This window comes from Neophocaena asiaeorientalis, unplaced genomic scaffold, assembly GCF_003031525.2.
Source record: "Neophocaena asiaeorientalis asiaeorientalis breed wild unplaced genomic scaffold, Neophocaena_asiaeorientalis_V1.1 scaffold156, whole genome shotgun sequence".
In the NCBI taxonomy this organism is placed as follows: domain Eukaryota; kingdom Metazoa; phylum Chordata; class Mammalia; order Artiodactyla; family Phocoenidae; genus Neophocaena; species Neophocaena asiaeorientalis.
In genome coordinates, this window is record NW_020173773.1 from 647,456 (window position 1) to 669,015 (window position 21,560).

At 45.4% G+C, this 21,560-nt stretch overlaps 1 protein-coding gene across 4 annotated transcripts in view; it reads left to right on the forward strand.

Moving 5' to 3' along the window:
- LOC112403901 (carboxyl-terminal PDZ ligand of neuronal nitric oxide synthase protein-like) overlaps window positions 1–21,560 on the forward strand; it is a 301,211-nt gene that overhangs the window by 77,195 nt on the left and 202,456 nt on the right. For all 4 annotated transcript variants that reach the window (XR_003004013.1, XM_024751627.1, XM_024751628.1 and 1 more), the window contains exon 2: window positions 2,924–2,995. Coding sequence is in view for 3 of the 4 variants with exons in the window: in XM_024751627.1 (XP_024607395.1) it covers window positions 2,924–2,995 (72 nt within the window). In the remaining variant the exon portion in view is untranslated. The remainder of the gene's footprint in view (window positions 1–2,923; window positions 2,996–21,560) is intronic.

Sequence of the window (21,560 nt, forward strand, 5' to 3'; positions counted from 1 at the left end):
AAAAAAAAAAAAAAAAAACTGACTTGGATAAATCTCATATGTTGGTTACTTAGTACAATTTGCATCTCCCTTCTAGTTTTTTTTTTTTTTTTCTTTCTAGGTGGTAATGAAAAGGAAGCAGGCCCTGATATTTTTAAACTTGAGTGGTTGTATGAACCACCTTTCAGGTGGGTCTGGTCTACGACTGTGTCTTACACTGTGCCCAGAATGGAGCCTCAGAATGGACTGAAGCTAGTTGTGGAGGTGGTAATGTTTAGGTATCGAGATACTTTTTTGGTTTTTTTTGTTATACACGTACATAACGGCAGTAATCACTTATCGTACTCTCTGGTTTTGCCCTGAGGAGTGGGACTTCTGACCCCTCCCCTGCTTCCCTGAAATTGTCACTGTTTTTTGGTTCATGATTAGTGTGGTATTTGGCTTTTGATCCCTACTTCGTGTTTCCTTTTAATCTCCTTGAATAACCGTAAGGTGCAGCTATGGTAAGGATGGGTTATCTGCTCCAGACTCTCCTCAGAAAGGCAGATTTGTGATTTTCTTCACATGATTGGGAAGGAGGATGAGTGAGTGTGTGGTGTGAATACAAGTGGGATGTGTTAGTGAGTGTGGGATGACCGTGTGCATGCTTTGTGTGGGGGGGGTGTGTGTGTGTGTGTGTGAGAGAGAGAGAGGTGATCAGTCATGTGTATGCACGTGGCACATGAGGTGTGTGAATGTATGTGCACTGATGTGTGTGTGTGAAGGTGTGTGGTGTATGCGTGCACATGTACCAGCTTGGCTGATGACGTCAAGGAGGCACTAATAGCATGAAGATGTTGGGTGTCCTCACCTCACAGGCAGGATGCTACTCCCTTGTTAGGAAACCTTGTCCAGAGCTAGAAAGCTGCCTCTCCATTCTGTCCGTGTTGCTTCCATCCTCACTGTACCCCGAATGCTTTGGGATTCTCAGTCCAGCGGTGCCCCTTCTTGAGAAGGGATGGGGATGGGACCCATCTGGGCGTCTGCAATCAGGCCCAGTTGTGGACCTCACTGGGTAGCAGGCCCTTTCCTGGGGTTTTGCAGGGATCAGCGTGGGAGGACCGTTCAGTCCTTCAGGTTTACCTGTAATGGGTGACCTTGCTCGGTCTTGAGATCCAGGCTCTCATGTGATGCCAGAGGGAACACAAGCCCTGAAGGTCTGGTTGCCAAGTCAGCCCTGACTGCTCAGAGTTCAGGGCAGGAGCCATCAGGCATGCAGCGCTAAGGAGAGGGGGCACGGAAACTGCTCCCGGTGGTGGTGGGGGGGGGGTGCTTTGAAGTTGGGCAGTCACAAACCCGGCCTCACGTCATTCCTGGCTATGTGGGTCACTGACATGCTGACAAACGGTGGGGCCCCAGCAGAGCTCAGAGGGCAGAAACGCCAGCCATGGTTAAAGCTGACAGCATGCTTAGATCCTTAGATCCAGGGGGCTTTGTTTACCTGCTGTGGTCAGGCTGTCCATCTGGGGCCCAGACTTCCTACAGGCTGCTGGGAATCTTGATCTTTAGTGTGTTAGCACAAACCGGGGATCAGTACTAGGGGAAATCCTTTCCCAGTATTTAGTTTTTGAAACCCTCCTCACTGGGGCCAGCCTTAACTCCAAATTTTAGGAGGAACCTTATATTCCCGTAACCACAGGAAATATGTTTTCTGTAGAAATGACTGTCCTGCTCTTATCTTCTATTAATGCAATCTTTGGTTGCGTAGACTTTTAAATTATCCTGGAGCTGTTAATTTCTAGGATATCCTCTGGGCTATTTTACATGTGTGTGTAAAAAGGAAAGATAAATTCCAGTGGGTCAGTGTGGAATGGGATGGTGCTTAATAAATGTTGGGTTGTCCTCTTTTCTAGTTTCATCCTGCTAAGTAATGTTATCTAGAAATAATCTATAATTTTGATCCGGCAATCCCACTTGTAGCTCATCATCCTACTTGGATGAGCTCAAAGGTGTGTAGATAAGGAGGTTTGTGGAAGCAATTTTGTAATAGTGCCCTAGGGTAAGCGTCCATCAGTCATCAGGGGAGCCATCACATGTAATGTGATAGACCTGTATGCAGTGGTGGAGAAAGATGTCCAAGTTATATTTAATAAAGTTTAAAAAATCAACGTGAGTAGTATGAACTTTTTACATAAAAGAAATTCCTCTGGGTGTCTGTGAATATATATATATATGTCCATTAATATACAAAAAGAGATGTACATCAGACTGTTGACAGTGGGGGACTTTATTCTTTTATTCTGCATATATCTGCATTATTTGAATAGTGTACAGCAAGAAATTATATGCAGCATTAGACAACCTGTATGTCGTTTGGTTTTAAAATTAACTTAAAAGTTTGATCAAGTTAAGTTTTTTAATACATAACTAGTCCATTCTTTTTCTCCATTTAGGAAATTACTCAAATGTGTGAGGTCTCCAGGGCTAACTCAATGAAGTTCCATTAATTTAAAAAAGTAGATATTCATCTTTCTTATTCTTTTGGACGGCTTTAATGCATGCAGACCAGATTTGTGTAAGAGATTTATACCTTAGCTCATTTTATCTTTACTGAAATCCCATCTTACAGATGAGGAAATTGAGACAAAGGCAAAGTAGCCTGCCCCAAAGATAGTGGTGGGAGATTCTTCATACCCAGCTCTTTCTGTTTCGGAAGGCTGCTTGTTTAAACACAGTCCTTGGCTGCATCTCTGATTAAGAATGAGATGAAAAGGAAGCAGTTTCTTGTTTTGCTTCTTATAAAGTTAGAAATAGTCTCAAGACATCCTTTTGGCTCTTAATTTCCTCATCTGTAAAATGGGAAGATGAACTTGATGACTTCCAAAGTCCTTCCAGCCCTAACATTCTGTGATTAGGGACATTTGCCATCCCTCTTCTCAGTGAGTGTTTGCTTCTTTCCCCACAGTATGTCGGAAGCCTGGACGTGCCAAGGCCCAACAGCAGAGTGGAGATTGTGGCTGCCATGCGTCGGATCCGGGTGAGTGGCTGGAGGTGGGGCTGTGTGGAGCCGGAACTCAGGCGTCCGCCCTTTTAGAAAGTACTGGAGGTACCAAAATGGATGGCTGCACTCTTTGCAAGACCCCTGTACGGTCCAGGGGAGCTGTTCTGAGTTAGGTGGTTGATCTCGATTAAAGACCAAGGTAAAATGGATATAGGATGGCTGGAGGGCTACCACCCTCCCTCTCTTATGACCTGCTGCTTCTCAAACTGAGACACCTTACCCTTGAGGTTGTGTGGGTTCTGCCAGGGAATGAGAGAGACTGGTGAAGTATCTTTTTTATTCAAAGATTTTAGTGAAAAGGTTCAGTATTAGTAATTAGCTGATAATTGGCTCAACGCATTTAAAAAGTGAAGTTTTTTTGTGGTACATAAAGAGGATCTACTTAAATTTTTAAGAACAAATGTGGGATTTCAACAGAATTTCCTTGGTTGGTTTGCTTTAGGCTCTGGACATGTGTGTGGGTTCTCTTCTGCCATTTCTGGTACTCTAGAGTAGAATTTGATCAACTTTCCAACCTGTTGCTTTTGGAGTCTGGGGTACACGGAGCAGAGATGGAATAAAAATTAAGTTGTCTTCTGATCACTGTGAAGGAATTTGCCCATGTGCTCTGTCATGAAACAGAGGAAATTAGATTTGTGCGTTTCGAAGGTAGGGTTGGGATTGGTCAAGCAAATTGTCATGACTTTTTGGAGAGAATTGGAGTCGGAGGTGGCTGGATTGGTCATCCTGAATGCAGCCTGGTTTGAGCTCTTTGTCTTCTAGAAGAATCTACTCACCTCAGTGGAAAACATATAGATGTTGGGAGCTTCATTTTGCTTTTTGCCAGTTTTACTTTCAGTCAGTTCATCTGAGCAACAGAGACCTCAATTCAATGACAGCAATTTTGGGAAGAAAATTAGGGTGTTTGCTTCTGTTTCTCTAAGCAGTTCATCAACCTACTAAAATAATATTTTCACTGCTTTGGCCCTCCCAGTCCTTCATCATTTTTTATTGTTAAGTGGAATTTGTTGAAACTACTATTAAATACAGCAGTACTGTTTTTCATAGACATAGAAATGAGTCACTTTCACATGAGTTCATTTAATGTTCATAATAAGCTGCGAAGTAGGGGTCACGTTTCCTTCATTTTCTAGATTAAACTGAGGCTCAGAGAGTCATAGAGGTCTAGAAGTGGTGGGCATGTGGCCTGAATGCAGTTCTCCAGTTGGTTTCGTGAGAACATGCAAAACGCATCACACCTTTGGCTTCAGGCCTGGCATTCAGTAATCCCCAGGCCTCTTCTCTTCCTTCACCTTCCTGCTCAGGTAGAAAGCACCAAGGCCTCAGCTGAGCATATCTGGGGTGTTGCTCTTGTGAGGATAGGTTACTGCTCTCATCATGGTTGTGACCTTGGGGTTTCAACAGAAAAAGTCCCTCTTTTCTTCATATTTGACTAAGAGACAGCACATATGCTGTTGCTAATATCACTATCATTATTAGAGTAATAAATATTAATAGTAGCTATCAATAATAGTAGCTACTATTCAGTACTTACTATGTGATAGGTGCTTTATTAGGCCTCTTTTTTTTTTTTTTTTTTTTTTTTTTTTTTAAACAAAGTGAATCAGTTATACATATACATATATTCCCATATCTCTTCCCTCTTGCGTCTCCCTCCCTCCCACTCTCCCTGTCCCACCCCTCCAGGCGGTCACAAAGCACTGAGCTGATCTCCCTGTGCTATGCGGCCTTTTAATATGGAAATAATGTTATTATTTGTAGCTACTCTAGATGAGGTGAGGGTATTATTGTTAAATTTTGTAGATGAGGAAATGGAAGCCTGGGGCATTAAATAATTAATTCTAGATCAAATTGGTGTCAATAGTTGGAGCTGGGATTCCTGCCCAGGACTGTGCTGCTCCCTCATTTGGGTGATGATCCCAGCTGGAGAACCAAAAGGTAGGGACATGGAGCTTCCCCAGAGAGGGAGTCAGTGGCAGAAATACAACTTTGTAGAAAGAACAGAGGTACAGGAAAACATCCCCTCGAAGCAATGGCGGGTCAGGGTATGTGGTGGGGCTGGCCATGCATGGCATCTGGAGGCCTTTGGGGCTGGAGTGTGGCCCCTGTGTCCTCTTCCCTCATCACCTGTCAGCCCAACTGGCCAGGTGCCAGTAGCTCGGTTCCCTGTGACCTGCTTCTGGTGCTTAATGAGCAGCTCATTAAATTAGAGGGAGAAATGAAGTGGCCAGAAAGCTGTTTGGTCTGGCTGTCCAGTCACTTGTTTAGTCTGACCACCACTAAGAACTCTGGGTGTGTGTTTTACCCTGAACCCCCCAATTCACTGCCAGGTCCAGGCTGGTATTTTCTTTTCTTCTCTCCCTTTCAAAAGCTGTCTTGCCTGTAACTACAGTTGTCGAGAACTAGGGCATGTGATTTCTGTGTAAAAGGCCGTGCCTGACTCTGTCCTTTTGTGTTGAATGGTGCCAGGCTGAAGTTGGGCAGGACACTGCGGAGTTTGGTTCCTGGATGCTCTTGTGGGTTCACAAGATGCAGGCCTCCAGCTTGGCCCTGAGCAGTATCTCGTCCTCAGAGGGAAGCAGTTCCTCTAAGGATCACGGTACCTTACGTCTGTGAAATGGGTCGTGCCTCGCCAGGCCCTTTAGACGCCAGTCTCCCTGATCCTCTCTGGAGCTCTGTACAGGACAGTGCAGATTGTCTCCGTTTCACAGAGAGGGAAGCACCTGGAGTGAAGGGATTGGCCTGAGGTTGGCCAGATTCATCTTCTGAGTTGGGGTCCCAGCAGCTGTATGGATTCCTGTTCCTGCCCTAGTGCCACACCTGCAGTGTTGACTCTGAGCTAAATAAATGGACTGTTGATTTGACTGGTGTTTTTCCTCTCTCTTTTCCCCATTTCTCATTGGTTCCCTCGCCATATAGATCTTCTTTTAAAATTTACCTGTCTTCGGCATCTTTTTCTTTTCTCATGTGCTTTCAAAGATTTTTTTTTTTATGGTGGTTAAAAACACATCACATATTTAACCGTTTAAAAGTGTATAATTCGATAGTGTTAAGTGTATTTACATTGTTGTGTAACAGAGCACTCTAAAATTTTATCTTGCAAAACGGAAACTCTCTACCCCTTGAACACTAATTCTTCTTCCCTCTCCCCCCAGCTCTTGGCCGCCACGTTTACAGTTTCTCTTTCTGTGCTTTTGACTACTCAGATACCTCATATCTATGGAATCATACTTTGCCATTCTGTGAATGGCTTATTTCACTTAAGCATAACGTCCTCAAGGTTCATCCATATTGTAGCATGTAACAGGATTTCCTTCCTTATCTAAGGCTGCATAGTACTCGGTTGAATGTATGTAACACATTTTCTTTATCCGTTTATCTGCTGTACCCTTGGGTTTCTTCCACCTTTTGGCTACTGTGAATAATGCTGCAGTGAACAGTTATTCGCAGGGGCATGTGACTAACGCTTCTGAACAAAACGGGATCTCAGAGATATGCACATATCTCTTTGAGATCCCGTTTTGAATTCCTGTGGTTGTATACTCAGATGTGAGATTGCTGGATTATATGGTAGTTCTTTTTAAAAGCTCTTTGAGGAACCTCCGTACTGTGTTCCATAACGGTTGCACCATTTTTAATTCCTGCAACAGTATAAAAGGGTTCCAAGATTATTTTTTTTTCTTCTCAGTAACGTGTACCTTCTTGGTACACATGAATTTAAATAGATGAATAGATGAATTTTCTTTAAATAGATGAATTGTCTTTTTCTGGTAAGGATTTGTTGGGGGTGGGGACCACTCAGCCCTTGGAGTGTTTCTGGGTAGTCTCAGGGAACAGGACATGGGTTCACAATGGATTGCCAGGTTACTTGCTGTCACAGGGGCCTCCTGCCTGAACTACCCAATGCCAGGGTGTGGGAGTTCCTTAGACTGTACTTCTAAGGACTAGATCTGGGGCTGTGAATGGTTGTAAGTGCAGCATTAGCACAGTTGGCATAGTATGAGTTGGCACATAAGTGGGTGAATTCATCAGCACTTCTTAGAAGGCCTCTCCTTAATTTAGCTCTTTCACCTTCTGCTTCTCTAACACTCCAGGTAGAACCACTTCTGGCCCGGCCCTGCCCTGCCCTGGTCACGCAGTGTCCCTTTGCTCGGACGCACAGCTGTTGGTCAGGCTCTGGTGACTAGCGTGGCATGTTCCCAGGGCAGTGTGTTTGGAGGCTGTGTGTGGAGACCATGCAGGTGAGAGCCTGAGACCTGGCAGACAGATGGGGGAGGAAGAAGGGAGGAGCCGGAGAGCCAGCCCTGCTCGGCTGGGGAAGGGTGTCTAGTGTTTCCTTTTGTCCTGTGGCTGATAGTTATTCATATATATTTATAACTCGTACATTTACAACTTTAAACATACATACTTTCACATACATTATTTCATTTGATTAGCCTGGAGTGTTCCCGTTTGTTACCTCTGTTTGATGAGAGGTGGGAAGACGGGGCATGGAGGAAGGAAGGGGACACCAGGCTCTCCAGCCATGTCAGCCAGCATAATGCGTGTGCACTCATTCATTTATTCACTCATTCATTCATTAGATATTTATGGAACACTCTATCCTAGGCTAATGTTTCAATATTCTTTTGGGTGCTTATATTTAGTAATGGACGAGCCAGGCACATGAATAACCATATATTATTAGAAAAAGGGTAAGAAGCTAAGAAAGTGTGTAGCTGGGAGATGTAACCCAACTTGGGGGAGACAGGGAAAGACCTGTGGGTTACAGAGGGATGGAGTCAATAATCAGTAGATACTGCAGCCAGATGACCCCTGAGATGAGGATATTGTGGCTCAGGGAGGACTTGCAGCTCCTGGAGGGAGGTGACCACGTCACATCATACTGTCTTTGAACCTCACCTGCCTAACTTAGTGCCTGACCATTAGTACACAGTAGTGTTTCCTGAATGAATGAGGACTTTTCCCCAATAAAATGTACTTGTTTAAACTCAGTCTTCTGTGTACTTCAGGCACAGAATCGTAGCACATCATTCATTGTTGGAAGTGACTGTGTAATTGCAGTTTATCCCTCAGATTTTAGAGGCCCAAGGCCACACAGGAGGAAGACCCAGATCTTCTGATGCCCAGCCCAGCACTGCTGCAGAGTAAGGCCAGTGGAAATTCACTGCACGTTTTTTGCTTCCTTGTTTTCTTTGGACAGCTTCTAGGAACTTCCATGGATTAGTTGGGAGTTGGGATGAATTTTGGGAAGCCCTGACCATCAAACTGAGTTGGAATGAACTGCAGCTGTGGGTAGCAATAGTTTTTTTGGATCTGCTCTTTTTTTGTTTCCTTATTCAGGATTTGCCACTTTCCCCAAGGTTGAAAGAGGTACCTTTAGCTAGTCCCCTTGACACACGAAGACCCTGGTCTGTTCCCTTGTCTTACTCTTAAGAAATCTTCAGTTTCTCTTATTTTCTGTATTGGTTTACTGTTGCTACTGAAACAAATACCACAGTCTTACTGGTTTAAAACAATGCAGGTTTATTATCTACAGTTCTAGAGGTCAGAAGTTTGAAATGAGTCTTATGGGGCTAAAATAAAAATGGGTCAGCAAGGCTGTGTTCCTTCTAGAGGCCCTAGGGGAGAATCTGTTTCTTGCCTTTTCCAGCTTCTAGAGGCTGCCTGTGTTCCTTGGCTTGTGGCCTCATCACTCTGAACTCTCTATCACCACATCCGCTTCTTTGACTTTGACCCTCTTGCCTCCCTCTTATAAATAAAGACACTTGTGATTACACTGGGCCCATATGGATAATCCAGGATAATCTTCCCATCTCTCAATTCTTAAATCACATCTTCAAAGTCCTTTTGCCATGTAAGGTAACATAGTCACAGGTTCCAGGCGTTAGGACATGGACACCTTTGGAGGCCCATCATTCCGCCTACCACACCTGCCTTGTTTATTGTCTACCAAATAGCATAAGCTAAGTGGTGGAGGCCAGACCAAATCAGCAGGCCCTCTTAATTCCAGATCACATACTTCCCCCACTCCATACTAGCTGCCTTGTATTGGGTTGACCCACCTGTTCTCCTCTGATCCCTATGATGACCCAGGCAGGAAGGAAGCTTAAGAGATATTCCCCAGAAGCACTGGATGATTATCCTGCTCTTTGTCTACCAAGGATCCAAAGGTCTGAGAAGATGCTAGCTGGATGAAGAAAACAAGAGAAGAGGGGATACGGTTTATTTATTATTATTATTTTTTTTTTGTGGTATACGGGCCTCTCACTGTTGTGGCCTCTCCCGTTGCGGAGCACAGGCTCCGGATGCGCAGGCTCAGCGGCCATGGCTCACGGGCCCAGCCGCTCCGCGGCATGTAGGATCTTCCCGGACCGGGGCACGAACCCGCATCCCCTGCATCCCTCAACTACTGCGCCACCAGGGAAGCCCTTTTTTGTTTTTTTTTTTTAAAGCTGCGCAGCTTAGAACAATTCACAAAGTTCAGAGAAGTTCTGCATGAACCCACAGTTGGTCTGACACACTGGGGTCGCTTGCTTGGAAGTTAACTGGTTGAAAGTTGAAGGGTGGCCAGTAATACTGGAATCAGGCTACTGGCTTTGCACCATTGGGCCTGCTGTGTGAATAGGTGAGTTTGGCAGCCAAATATTTGGTATGATTTTCAAGTCCATTGTTCCCAAATATTAATACCATTTCCCCCATTGCACTTTTTAGCTTCCTCAGAAAGCTGTGTAGTCAAAAGAGCTCTCAGTGAAGAATAATGAGAGTTGGACTCGAGTCCCCTTGACTTGCTGTGTAACCTTGGTGAGGTATCTGACTGCCATTAATTTCACTTTCCTTGTTTATAAAGGGGAAAGGATGATACTCTCTCTGGTGCTCTCATTGAGTCTGGGATAACGCATGAAAAAACACTTTATAAACCGAAAAGGACAATTTATATTCATCGGTATCATTTTTGTACATTCCTCTGGGTTTCAAAGCATTTCATAAATGCAGGTAAATACCCTGAGAGACACTGAGCTGCTTCATCTAGCTCCTTTTGATAGCCAGCGTCTTTTTCCAGATTTCCGTGCAAACATCACATCCTTCGGGAGGCTTCCCCCACTAGGTCGTGATCTTGTGGCACCACACCTCTCTCTTTCATATAGCACTTGTAGCAACTGTATTCCCAGTGTCTGGCAGGGTGCCAGCCTTTGCTGAGTAGACTTTTGTTAGTCACTGAGAAAATTCATCTTAGTTGATAACCATGTGAGCATGAAGCAGTGAAACCCAGCGAGGCTCTACTGAGGGAGTGCCAGGGAGGAGGAGGGCTGCAGTGGAGTCAGACCTAACCAACAGGCTGGGCTGCAGAGTGGCAGCTGGTGTTCTGTTACTCTCTCACCTTTGGAACCTGTCGTAGCTGCTGGAAGGGAAGCCTCAGGTGGGGAAGGAGAGAGGCATCTTGCTGGGCCGTCAGGGCTGGAGAGAAGACAGATATGTGGCTGAAGACCAGATTCATGGCTGTTTAAAAACCCAGGGGACAGATCCCTGCAGTAGAAATGTAGTGTAGCCTCACAGAGGCCATGCAGCTGGACCTGGAGGGGTATGTGCGTGCAACCAGATGCACTCAGAGTTGTGTGGTCTCCCATCGTGGCTCCTCTGGCTGTGGGCTGGGTACATCCTCGGCCACCCTGCAAACAGCTTTCACGGTAGTCCAGCATGGGATCAGAGTTTGCCATTGAACAGTGACTTGATTTCTCAAGGACTGCTCAGGAGTGGTGTGATCCGTGGTCTGGAACAGAATGGGCAGGTGACCAGGAAGTGGCCAAGCTCTCCTCTTTCCTACATCTCCCTTCCAGTGGTGCCACCTCTTCCAGAAATTTCTCTCACAATAACAAACAAACAAATATAAAAAGGTCCTGGATGGTCTTGGGAGAACAGGAATGAAATGCTCTTGGGAGAAGATCCGGGGACTGGGGGCACCAGTAGCTTTATGGAGCAGTGACTCGAGTTGTGTTTCCCTCCCCACAGGCGTTAAGCCCCTGCACGTGGCCTCTTCATACGTTCAGCCACGAAATCTATGTTTTACCTGCTTCTGGGAGGCTTTGTCCAGGAATCATTTCATCCCCTTTATGTAACTTTCCCCCTAAGTGGCTACCCCCACTATCATTTGCTCTTTTGTCATGAATTGTTTTCCTTCTCTTCCCAAATTCAGAGTTGGCAAGTCTACCTCCGAGCAGCTTAGATCGTAACACAGACCTAGCATGGCCCTATTAATTTCCTATTGCTGCTGTAACAAATTACTACAGACATAGTGGCTTAAAACAACACAAGTTTATTATCTTACCGTTATCCTCCAGTTCTGGAGGTCAAAAGTCTGAAATGAGGCTAAAATCAAGGAGTTGGCAGGGCTGTTTTTCTTCTGAGGCTCTAGGGAGAATCTGTGCCCTTGCTTTTCCAGCTTCTAGAGGCTGCCTGAATTCCTTCGTCCTTGGCCCCTTTCCATCTTTAAAGTCAGCAATCATATCACTCCAACCCCCGCTCTAACTCTGCTGCCTTCCCCTCACATGTATAAGGACCTTGATCATTACATGGCTCTTCCTCCTTTCTCTGATGATCCAGGATGATCTCCCCCATCTCAAGGTTCTTTTTTTTTTTTTTTGCGGTACGCGGGCCTCTCACTGTTGTGGCCTCTCCTGTTGCGGAGCACAGGCTCCGGACGCGCAGGCTCAGTGGCCATGGCTCACGGGCCCAGCCGCTGGGCCCTTTCTAATTAGTGTGTATTGGACAGGGATAGTGGGGTCAGAAAACCATACAAGTTGGTTGTCAGACACACTTAAGCACCCAGTAAATGTTAGCTTTTAAAGACATCAGCTTTGCATGCCAATTATTTTTTTCCCTTAGTCTGTAGATGAGTGTTTCTCAAAATGGGTTCTGTGGCTCTCTTGGAATTTAGGGCTGTAGTCTCCAGGGTCTGAGTTCTTTATAAGAATTAAAAAATTTTGTGTTTTCATTTGATCCAGTAGCAAAGTAAAAGAAGCCTATTCCAGACTCTAGGAAGGGCCATATTATGCCTGAGTGCTGCCAACTGTTTTACTGTCTACAGTTGTGTTTGTTTCCTTATGTTGGCACCAGATAGTTCTGTAATTGTCATGCCCTGAAGAAAAAGTTCACAATATGTCTATAATGAATTCTCATTCATTATGAGAAGGAAAAGTGACGGTACCACACCTTGTAGGAATTAAGATTTTGCAGTGGTGGGAACAGAAGGAAGTGGCAGAAAAATGGAGTCTGCACATGGAGCGCAGGACTGCAGGCAGGGCTGCAATGCGGCCACACTCCCCGGGGTGGCTCTGAGTTGCTCGTGGCTTGTGTGACTGCTGTGTTTTCTGATTAGTTCCAGTATCTTCTGATTTGTTGGCACCTGTGCTATGCTGGTTGTCAGAATACTGTCATCCAATTTTGTGTGTGCTGAACTCCAAAGAACTTGCATCAGGTACTCACCACATATTCCTGTTGTGAGAAGGGATATAATTTCAGTTGAATAACAAAATCTCCTCTGACATGAACATCTTTGCTTTGAATTTATTGGTTATACAATTTGTGTTTAATTTATAAAGTTGTAAAAGACCTGTGTGTGTAAGCAGCTTATATCCAGTTTTATGTCTTACATATTTAAATGGTATACATGATTTGCCAGCACTGTTTTTGGTAACACCTTTATTGAGACATAATTCCCATATCGTGCAACTCATCCATTTAAAGTATAGAATTCAGTGGTTTTTTAGTATATTCGTAGTGTTGTAAAGAACCATCACCATCATCAATTTGAGAATATTTTCATCACCCCAAGAAGAAGCTCTGCACTTCTTAGCCATCACCTTCCAATCTCCCCCAACTACCCCCCATCCTAGCCTCAGGCAACCACGAGTCTACTTTCTGTCTCTATGGATTGTCTGTTCTGGACATTTCATATAAATGGCAGCCATACAGTGTGTGGCCTTTTATGTCTGGCTTCTTTCGCTCAGCATAATGTTTTCAAGGTTTATCTGTGTTATGGCATGTATCAGTACTTCATTTCTTTTTTTACTGAATGATATTCCATAGTATGGATATACCATATATTATTTATTCATTCAAATGCTGAGTGTCTGCAAAATTTTTTTTCTTGAAAAGGGGCCCAGACTTTATTAAGTTTTAGAAAACATTTGATGTGGATTGAGCAGGGTGTAAAGGGATGGTGACAGTTGTTGTCTTCTCAGCCAAAGGAAACAAATCATTGCTTTTTTAGGTAATCTTGGGCAAGGCATTCTCATCAATATAAAGAATGATGTACTGATAGGAGAACTTAATTTTTTGTCCACTCATTTAAAAAAACATGTTGAACATTGGGGTGCATATATCTCTTTGAATTAATGTTTTCGTTTGCTTTGGATAAATACTCAGGAGTGGAATTGATGAATCGTATGGTGGTTCTGTTTTTGATTTGCCGCTCCGCGGCATGTGGGATCTTCCCGGACCGGGGCACGAACCCGTGTTCCCTGCGTCGGCAGGCGGACTCTCAACCACTGCGCCACCAGGGAAGCCCTCTGTTTTTTGATTTTGTGAGGAACCTCCATACTCTTTTCACAATGGCTGTACCAATATACATTCCCACCAACAATGCACTGGGGTTCCCTTGGGGTTCCCTTTTCTCCACATTCTCACAGTATTATTTACAATAGTCAAGATACAGAAGCAGCCTAAGTGCCCACCAACTGATGAATGGTTAAAGATGTGTTTTGTATATATTACAATAAAATATTACTCAGCCATAAAAAAGAATGAAATCTTGCCATTTGTGACAGCATGGATGGATCTGGAATGAAATAAATCAGAGAAAGACAAATGCTGTATGCTTTCACGTATATGTGGAATCTAAAAAACAAAGCAAACATATATAACAAAACAGACTCACAGAGAACAAACTAATGGTTGCTAGAGGGGAGGGGGATGTGAAACAGGTGAAGGGGATTAAGAGGTACAAACTACTGGAATATATTACAGTAAATCACAGGGATATAATGTACAGCAGAGGGAATATAGTCAATAATAGTGTAAGAACTTTGTATAGTGTATAATCTATAAAAATATTGAATCACTAAAAAATGTGTTGACTTCCTTTTATTAGCCAATATTGTTTTAGGCTCTGGGGATATAGCAGTCAACAAAACAAAGTCCTTGTCTGAATGGACAGGACATTATTTTATATTCTGGTGGTTGGGATGGAGGTAAAGGAGGAGACAATATACATATAATATCACACGTAAATTGCAGAAAAATAAAGCAGGGCATGAGGGTAGACAGTGCCAGGAGGTAGGGAGTGGAAGCTATTTTATGTGAATTGTTGGAAAAGGCCTCTAGTTTATGGTGACCTTTGAATCTCTAGAGATGTGAATGTGAGATAGAGAGTGAGCAAGCAAGGCATGTGAATATCTGGAGGCAGCTACCCAGACAGAAGGAACAGTAAGTGCAAAGGCCCTGGGGTGGAACTGGGCTTTGCAGCTTCAAGGAATAGCCAAGAAGCTCAGTGTGGCTGGAGACTCAAGAGTCCAAGCGCAAATGGTAGATTATTTCCAGGAGTTTATTCCTAGGAATCACATATCATGTGAATCTGGTTCACTTGGTACCTACCGAATGTCGGACCACACATGAGAAAATGCGTTTATCTTTCCTCTGAATCTGCAGAGGTTGAAAGGTCACTTTGCATGAGGAGCTTTGGTTCTGCTCCTGAGGTGAACAAGTTTGGGGATGATTTTAAAACTGGGACAGAGCTGCTAGATGCATTATCTGTAAGCAGAGAAGCGTTAGTAAGAATCAGTTGTTATCAGAAGCTAACGCATGCTTGCTTTTAAAGATGATGACTTACTTTATTACAGCCATTTATACTCAAGAATAAGAAAAGATGTAATTGGGCTTCCATGGGAGCATTTGAATATTGCCTGGCGCAGCCCACAGTTTCTTGTGCTGACCTACTTAATGCTCGGAGGTCTTCTTGAAGCCAGTGATGTTTATCCTTCACATCAGGAGGAGATGAAGAACCTCAGTTCATTACTGCTACCGGTCTCTGGGGACCTATTTGTTCATGTTCCTGCCGTTAGTAAAAGGTTGCCCTGAGCATCCACTCCTTGCTTTGATGACTTCTGTGCCTTTTAAAAAAGTATATACATAATATCATTTTAACCATATGTAAGTGTACAGCTCAATGGCATTAAATAATTCACTGTTCTGTACCTATTACCACTATCTATACCTAAAACCTTTTCATCATCTCCAACATAAACTCTCTACCCATTGAACAGTAACTCCCTCTTTGCTCTCAGCCTCTGGTAACCTCTGTTCTGCTGTCTTTCTGATTTTTGCCTGTTCTAGAGTCCTCATATAAGTGGAGTCTCAGATAATGTTTGTCCTTCTCTGTCTGGCTTATTTCGCTAAAGAGTGATGTTTTCAAGGACCACCCATGTTGTAGCATAAACCAAAATTTCATTCCTTTTTTATGGCTGAATAGTATTCTGTGCTGTGACTTTTTGCACTCAGCACATCATGCAGGCTTTGGTGTGTGGTTGTTTCCTCTTGGGACCAAAAGCAATGTATTACAGGACAGGGATGCACAGTCATGGAACAGAACATCCACAGCAACAAATACTGAGGACCTTAGCTGCTGGTGGGAAACCTCTTTGGTCCCTGCTGAAAGGCCCAATCTTCACTTTCGTAGTACTTATAGTTGTTAAAGTCATTTTCGTGTCCGTTGTCACCTAATGTCTCCAGTAACTTTTTATAACGTTATAAAGTTAAAGCACACATTATCCCTGTTTTATTACAGATAAGGGTCATCAGAGTGGAATGGCTTGCTCAAACTAATTATCTTATTGTCCTTATCAGTGATGACCAGAGTGGATTACAGACTGTGCCTGTGTGCTGTGTCAGGCTACGTGCAAAGTGCTTCACAAGTATTATATCACTTGATCCTCACCACAGGTGTGAAGGTCATCCCCTCTTATAGATGGGGAAACTGAGGCACAGAGAGGTTAAATAACTTGCCCAAGATCACAGAACTGCTAAGTGGGGAATCTGGGATTCGCTCCAGAGCTTGAATGAGGTACAGCTGAGTCTTGCCATGGTTCTGATACTATCAGTTTGCTTACCTCCGGGTCAGAGATCCTACAAGAACATGCTGACTGTCCCTGCTTTACCAGATATCAGTCCAGGCAGCGTCACCTGTGTCCCTGATTGTGCCTTTCTCCAGTCTGGGAACACTGCCAGACAGTGGGCATTATTTGATTTTTTTATAAACTTCTTTTTAGATTTTGAGACTCATACATCCTGTGCGACACCCCCATTTGGTTATCCCAGAGGCATCTTAAATTCAACATGTCAAAAACAACTCATCATTTCTGCAGTCTCTTCTCTTTGCTTGGAACCCTCTCCCCTGCTGTTTTTTTCTGTGATTGTTTCCTTATCTCATTGAAAGGCATCTTATCAATCCAAGAATGTAAGCTGGAAACCTCAGAGTCACCTTAGACTCTTCTCTGACAGCAGCCTTAGTCACCCTTACTGAGTTTGCCCCCTAAATATTTCTCAACTGTGTCTCTCCCTCTTCATCCCTCCCTGCGGGTACCCACGTCATTTTACAGAGATTGCGGTAGCCCTTCTTCGTAAAGGTTTGTCGCTGTGCCCTAGGCTTGTCTCCCTCCTGCCCATCCTCCACACTGCTGCCTGGCTCATCTGTCTAAAGGCACGTCTGTAGGAGTTGTCCTGCTTAAAACCATGTGGCAACAGGTCATCACCTACAGGCTGGAGCCTGGACTTGGAGCAATGCACGAGGGGTTCCGCCTGGCACGTCAGGCCACAGTGACAGTCCTGCCGTTCTTAGGACCCTGCACGTGTCCTGTTGGGGCCCATGTCCTTCCTGCTCTTCCCTCTGCCTGGGAAGCTCCCCGTTACCAATATGGCCGAAGTCTGTCTCCTCAGGACTCAGCGGAACTTCTGCATGTCCTGCACGAGCCAGTGTGGGCTTTCATCCTTTCTAGGAGCTTCCCCTCTAGAGACCTCTGTCTCTGCACTTAGACCACAAGGTATGTGTCTCCTTCAGGGCGGGGACTGGTAATCATCAATGAGAGCCATGGGGTGAATGCTAATTCTTCTTTCGTAAAATAGGAACAAAGTCAACCCTGTCGGACTGAAAGGCAATGATGATGTCAGGTGCTTATTAGCATGTGCCTGGCCTGTAACAGATCCTCAGGGGCTATTAACATCTTTTCTCTCCATCCCTGCTGCCTGTGTGACTGGAGAGAAACCTTCCCCAGGCATCCCCACACTAGCTCATTTGCTGGAATGTTTCCTCCTGAGCTGTTCTAGACTTGGAGGCAGAAGCCCTCTGTTTATTTCTCTGTTGCACCACCGTGAGCAAGTTAACGTCCCCAAACCTCAGCCTTCCCCTCTGTAAAGTGAGGGTCATTTTGCCCAGTTTCCTCATAGCTCTTTCGTGAGGGTTAAGTGAGATACCACATAGAAGGCTACGTAAATTGCCAAGTGCGTGTACAGATAGGCGGCATTTGGACCCAGAAGGCAGTGAGAAGGGTGCCACAAGCCCCTTGGTCAGGACTCCTTGCTGGTAGAATCTCCCACTTGGCGCTGCTGTTCTCGGTTGAATCTGGTCTGAGTGGAAAACCCCAGGTCTCAGTGGAAAACCTGCCATGTCTGCCTTTTCCGTAGGCACCCGGCCCTTTGGCGTTGCATCAGTGTGAGAGATAACGGGCGGCAGCTGCTGTTCCTGAGTCTTCTGTCTCCCTGGAGAGGCATTTAACCACGTGCGTCAGCTGTGGGAATGACAAATCACTTCTCCACAAGGAGCTCTGTGTAACCAACCCAGTTGGAATCACCCTTGTTCGTGCGATTGTTAGCAATTTACCCTGTTTCCTTAACCACTAACCAAGTTGACAAGATTTGGCATTCTCCTTTGCCACTGTTAATAGTCTCATCACCCGAGGGCTTGTTAAATAGGTGGAGTGCACACCCTGGATTTGCCCTGAAAACAGTCATTCTGAGCTGTTCCTCCTCACGTAGCTTCTGTCCTGAGCTGCCGGAGCCCTGGGCCTTTGCTCCTCTCTTTTTAGAGACTGTGGTAGGGAGAGCGTGGACTCTGGGCTGCAGAGTCCCTGGCTTGCATCTCTGCGTGGCCGGGACTTGTGTCCTGAGTAACTTAATCACCCCTGGCTGCAGGTGGCTGTGAGGCTGAGGGAAGTCAGTATCCCCGCTTTCCGTTCCCTCCAGCCAGCTCAGCCCTTCCTAAGACATCCCAGGCTCTGCTCTCTTCAGCTCCTCACGGAGGTGGGGCTCCTGCCTTTGCTGTGTGCTCAGGCCTCCAGGGCAGCCCTGCCACCTGCAGCCTTTCTGCAAGGGGACCTCACTGGAAGGGGCACTCTCCAAGCAGCTTGGACACAGAACTCATCTCATGTCCTTGTTCACAGCCACGTCAGCCTCTGCTTCATTTTATCATTTGTGGACCCAGGTAGGTCTTTGTTCATCCTGGCCCCAGGAAGAGCTGGAAGAGAAGACAGTTTGAATAGTTCTGGTTATATATGGGTCGTTAATATTTTAAAATTTGACTGGTAGCTCCTCAGTTGTTTGAGCCATTTCGTGGAAGAACCAGGAAAGGACAGGGAGGTAATGGTTTCATTTCATTTAGGTGATAGTGATACCCAAACATCAGACACACAAGAATCAACTGTAGAGTTCAAAACTAACAATGACAGTAAGTCTACAGTAAGTGTTAGTTGTTGTGTAACAGGTACTGTTCTAAGCGTTTGGCCTATAGTGACTCACTTAATCGTTGCAATTACTTTATGAAGAGGAGTGTCAGTAACTTGCTCAAGGTCACACAGTCAGTAAACGGCTAGGATTCCAGTTCCGGAACCCAGGCTCTTGACTGCTATACTGTCTCAAAGGCAGACAAGTCACCACCAAGTCACCTCAGTTGAGATTATCTGCTGGTTGGACATGTGTTACTGCAGAGTGCAGCCTTGACCTCTCTGTTGGGCTTCTCCGTGCAGAGTCCACATCGTCTGTATTTGTTCTCCTGTTAAAACCGGTCGCATCCCATCCCCCCTTCTCTGAAGCTGCTGGTTGAGCCAGTCTGCTCAGGTAGGAACTTCCAAAGCAAGCTGTTCCTCCCCGGTCCTCAGTTAGGCTTTGCGACATCAGTTGGTACAGCTGTGGAAGCAGCTGATAAAACAGGGTCAGGCTGCTTAAGGAGAGAGTGATAGCAGGGTCCCCAAGGGAGGCTGCCTGCTCACTTGAAAGAGCAAAGACCTAGAAGTCCACGTGCATCGTCTGAGGCTTGTGGGCACGTGGGTTGCTTTGTCCCTCCCTCCCTGCATTGAAAGACTAAGAGGCGGTCCTGGTGAAAGCTACTCGACAGAAGAGGGGTTCTGAGCCTACAAAAACTCTGCCTTCTCTGGATGGTGTAAAAGCTGCTTATGGAACAGGAGGCTTAAGGGGCTGAGGCCATGAGGGATCACCGTCGTGTCTGGCTTGGTTCAGGTTTAAGCTCCCAAACCCAGGCCTGCTTCGGATTGGCTAGTGTCCACCTGGTATGCGGCTTACACCTGAAGTTTCTCTCCCACCTGGGGAGCTGGGTGTGGGCTGTCTTTTAAGCACCGGACTTTGTGGTCAAAATAGAAAGTCTGGCTACCCTGGCTGGGATTTCTGAAAGAGTGACAGGTTGCTAACAGCCGAGTAGGCTGCTAGGCGCCGCTTCCAGATGAGGGCCCTGTTTGGATGGGCTCTAGGGCAGCGCGCTGCCTTTCCTTGCCAGTGACCCTATGGATCTGGAGCCCTGGTTTGACTTTTCTTCTCAGCACTTTCTGTCTTCTGGTCAACGCTACCTCTCCCCCAGTTTTCTCTTTTACAGAAATCCTTTCTTTAAACCCTATTAGATTTCTTGGCTTGCGCATCTGGTCTTCATTTAGCTGGGATGACACTTAATTTAAGTAAGAGTTTGGCTGCCTTTAAACTGAACAACGTCACCCTGTTGAGGGCCCAGTGGGGAGTCAGTAGCCAGATTGTTTATTGAAAGAGATCATATTGATTTATTATTTTAATTTAAATCCATTTCCAGACACCCCTGCATTTAAGTGCATTAAAAGGGCACTCAGACTGCTCATTTAAGAATCCAGTGCGCTCGTCTCCAGAGGGAGAGAGGAGTACTCTCGAGCATATAGGTAGGACCACTGTATATGTGTGGCATGCATCCATCTGACCTCACGGAGGCAGAGCTGCAGGGCTCTCCCTGTCCACCCAGCACACTGTGTCTGGACTGGCATGAGACCTGTCATGTCTCTGCTCCAAAGCCTTCAGTGGCTCCCCACTGCCTATGAATGAATTAGGAGTTCTCAGCTGGTGGTCAGGGGCTTCCCCAGGCTGGCTTCACTGTGGGGGGAATTCCCTGCCGGTCCAGTGGTTAAGACTGTGTGTGCGCTTCCAATGCAGGGGGCTCGGGTTCGATCCCTGTTCAGCGAACTAAGATCCCACATGCCATCGGCCAAACAACAAAACAAAAACCCCTTTATTTTCCATCATTGCCCAAGTCTCTGGCCGCACTGAGTTTCCTACTAGTCTTCAGACATGCGGTGCCCTGTTTGTCCTGCCTTCTGCTTTTATGTTCTTCCCTTTCTCTGGAATTCCCTCCCTTTCTTACCGGGTCAAATTGTTCAAGGCCCATTTCCAATGAATATCTTTGCCATGAAATCTTTTTCTGATTCCTTTCAGCTGTAGCACCCCCATTTGAACCGAGCCACCCTCTCTGTATCTCCTCAGGTATTTTGGCCTGCTTTATATTATACTTATTCTTATTAAATTGGACTGCCTGAGAGTGGTGACCCTGTGTGGGTCACATGTGCGCCCAACAGAATGGAACTCGGCAACTGGAGTAGTAACTAACATTTCCTGAGTGCTTTCTCTGTGCCGGTTCTAAGCACTGCACATACTCAACTCAGTAATCCTCACAAAAGCTTTCGGAGATAGATGCTGTGTTTAGTCCCATTTTACGGATGAGATAACTGGGGTATAGAGAGGCTATGTAATTTTTCTTAGGCCACCTAGCTAGCAAGTGGCAGAGCTGAGGTTCTGTATTAATTGGGGTTCTCCAAAGAAACAGAACCAATAGGATATGTGTGTGTCTCTCTCTCTCTCTCTCTCTCTGTGTGTGTGTGTGTGTGTGTGTGTGTGTATGTATGTATAGAAAGAGACTTACGATGAAGGGTTGGCTTATGCAATTATGGGGACTGAGAAGTCCCATCATCTGCCATCTTCAAGCTGGAGGACCAGGAAAGCTGGTGGTGTAATTCCAGTCCAAACCTGAAGGCCTGAGAACCCAGGGAGCCCATGGTATAAGTCCAGGTCTGAGTCCAAAGGCCCAAGAGTCAGGAGTGCCGATGTCTGGGGCAGGAGAAGATGGATGTCTCAGCTCAAGCAGAGCAAATTTGCCCTTCCTCCACCTTTTTGTTCTGTTTGGAATCTCAAC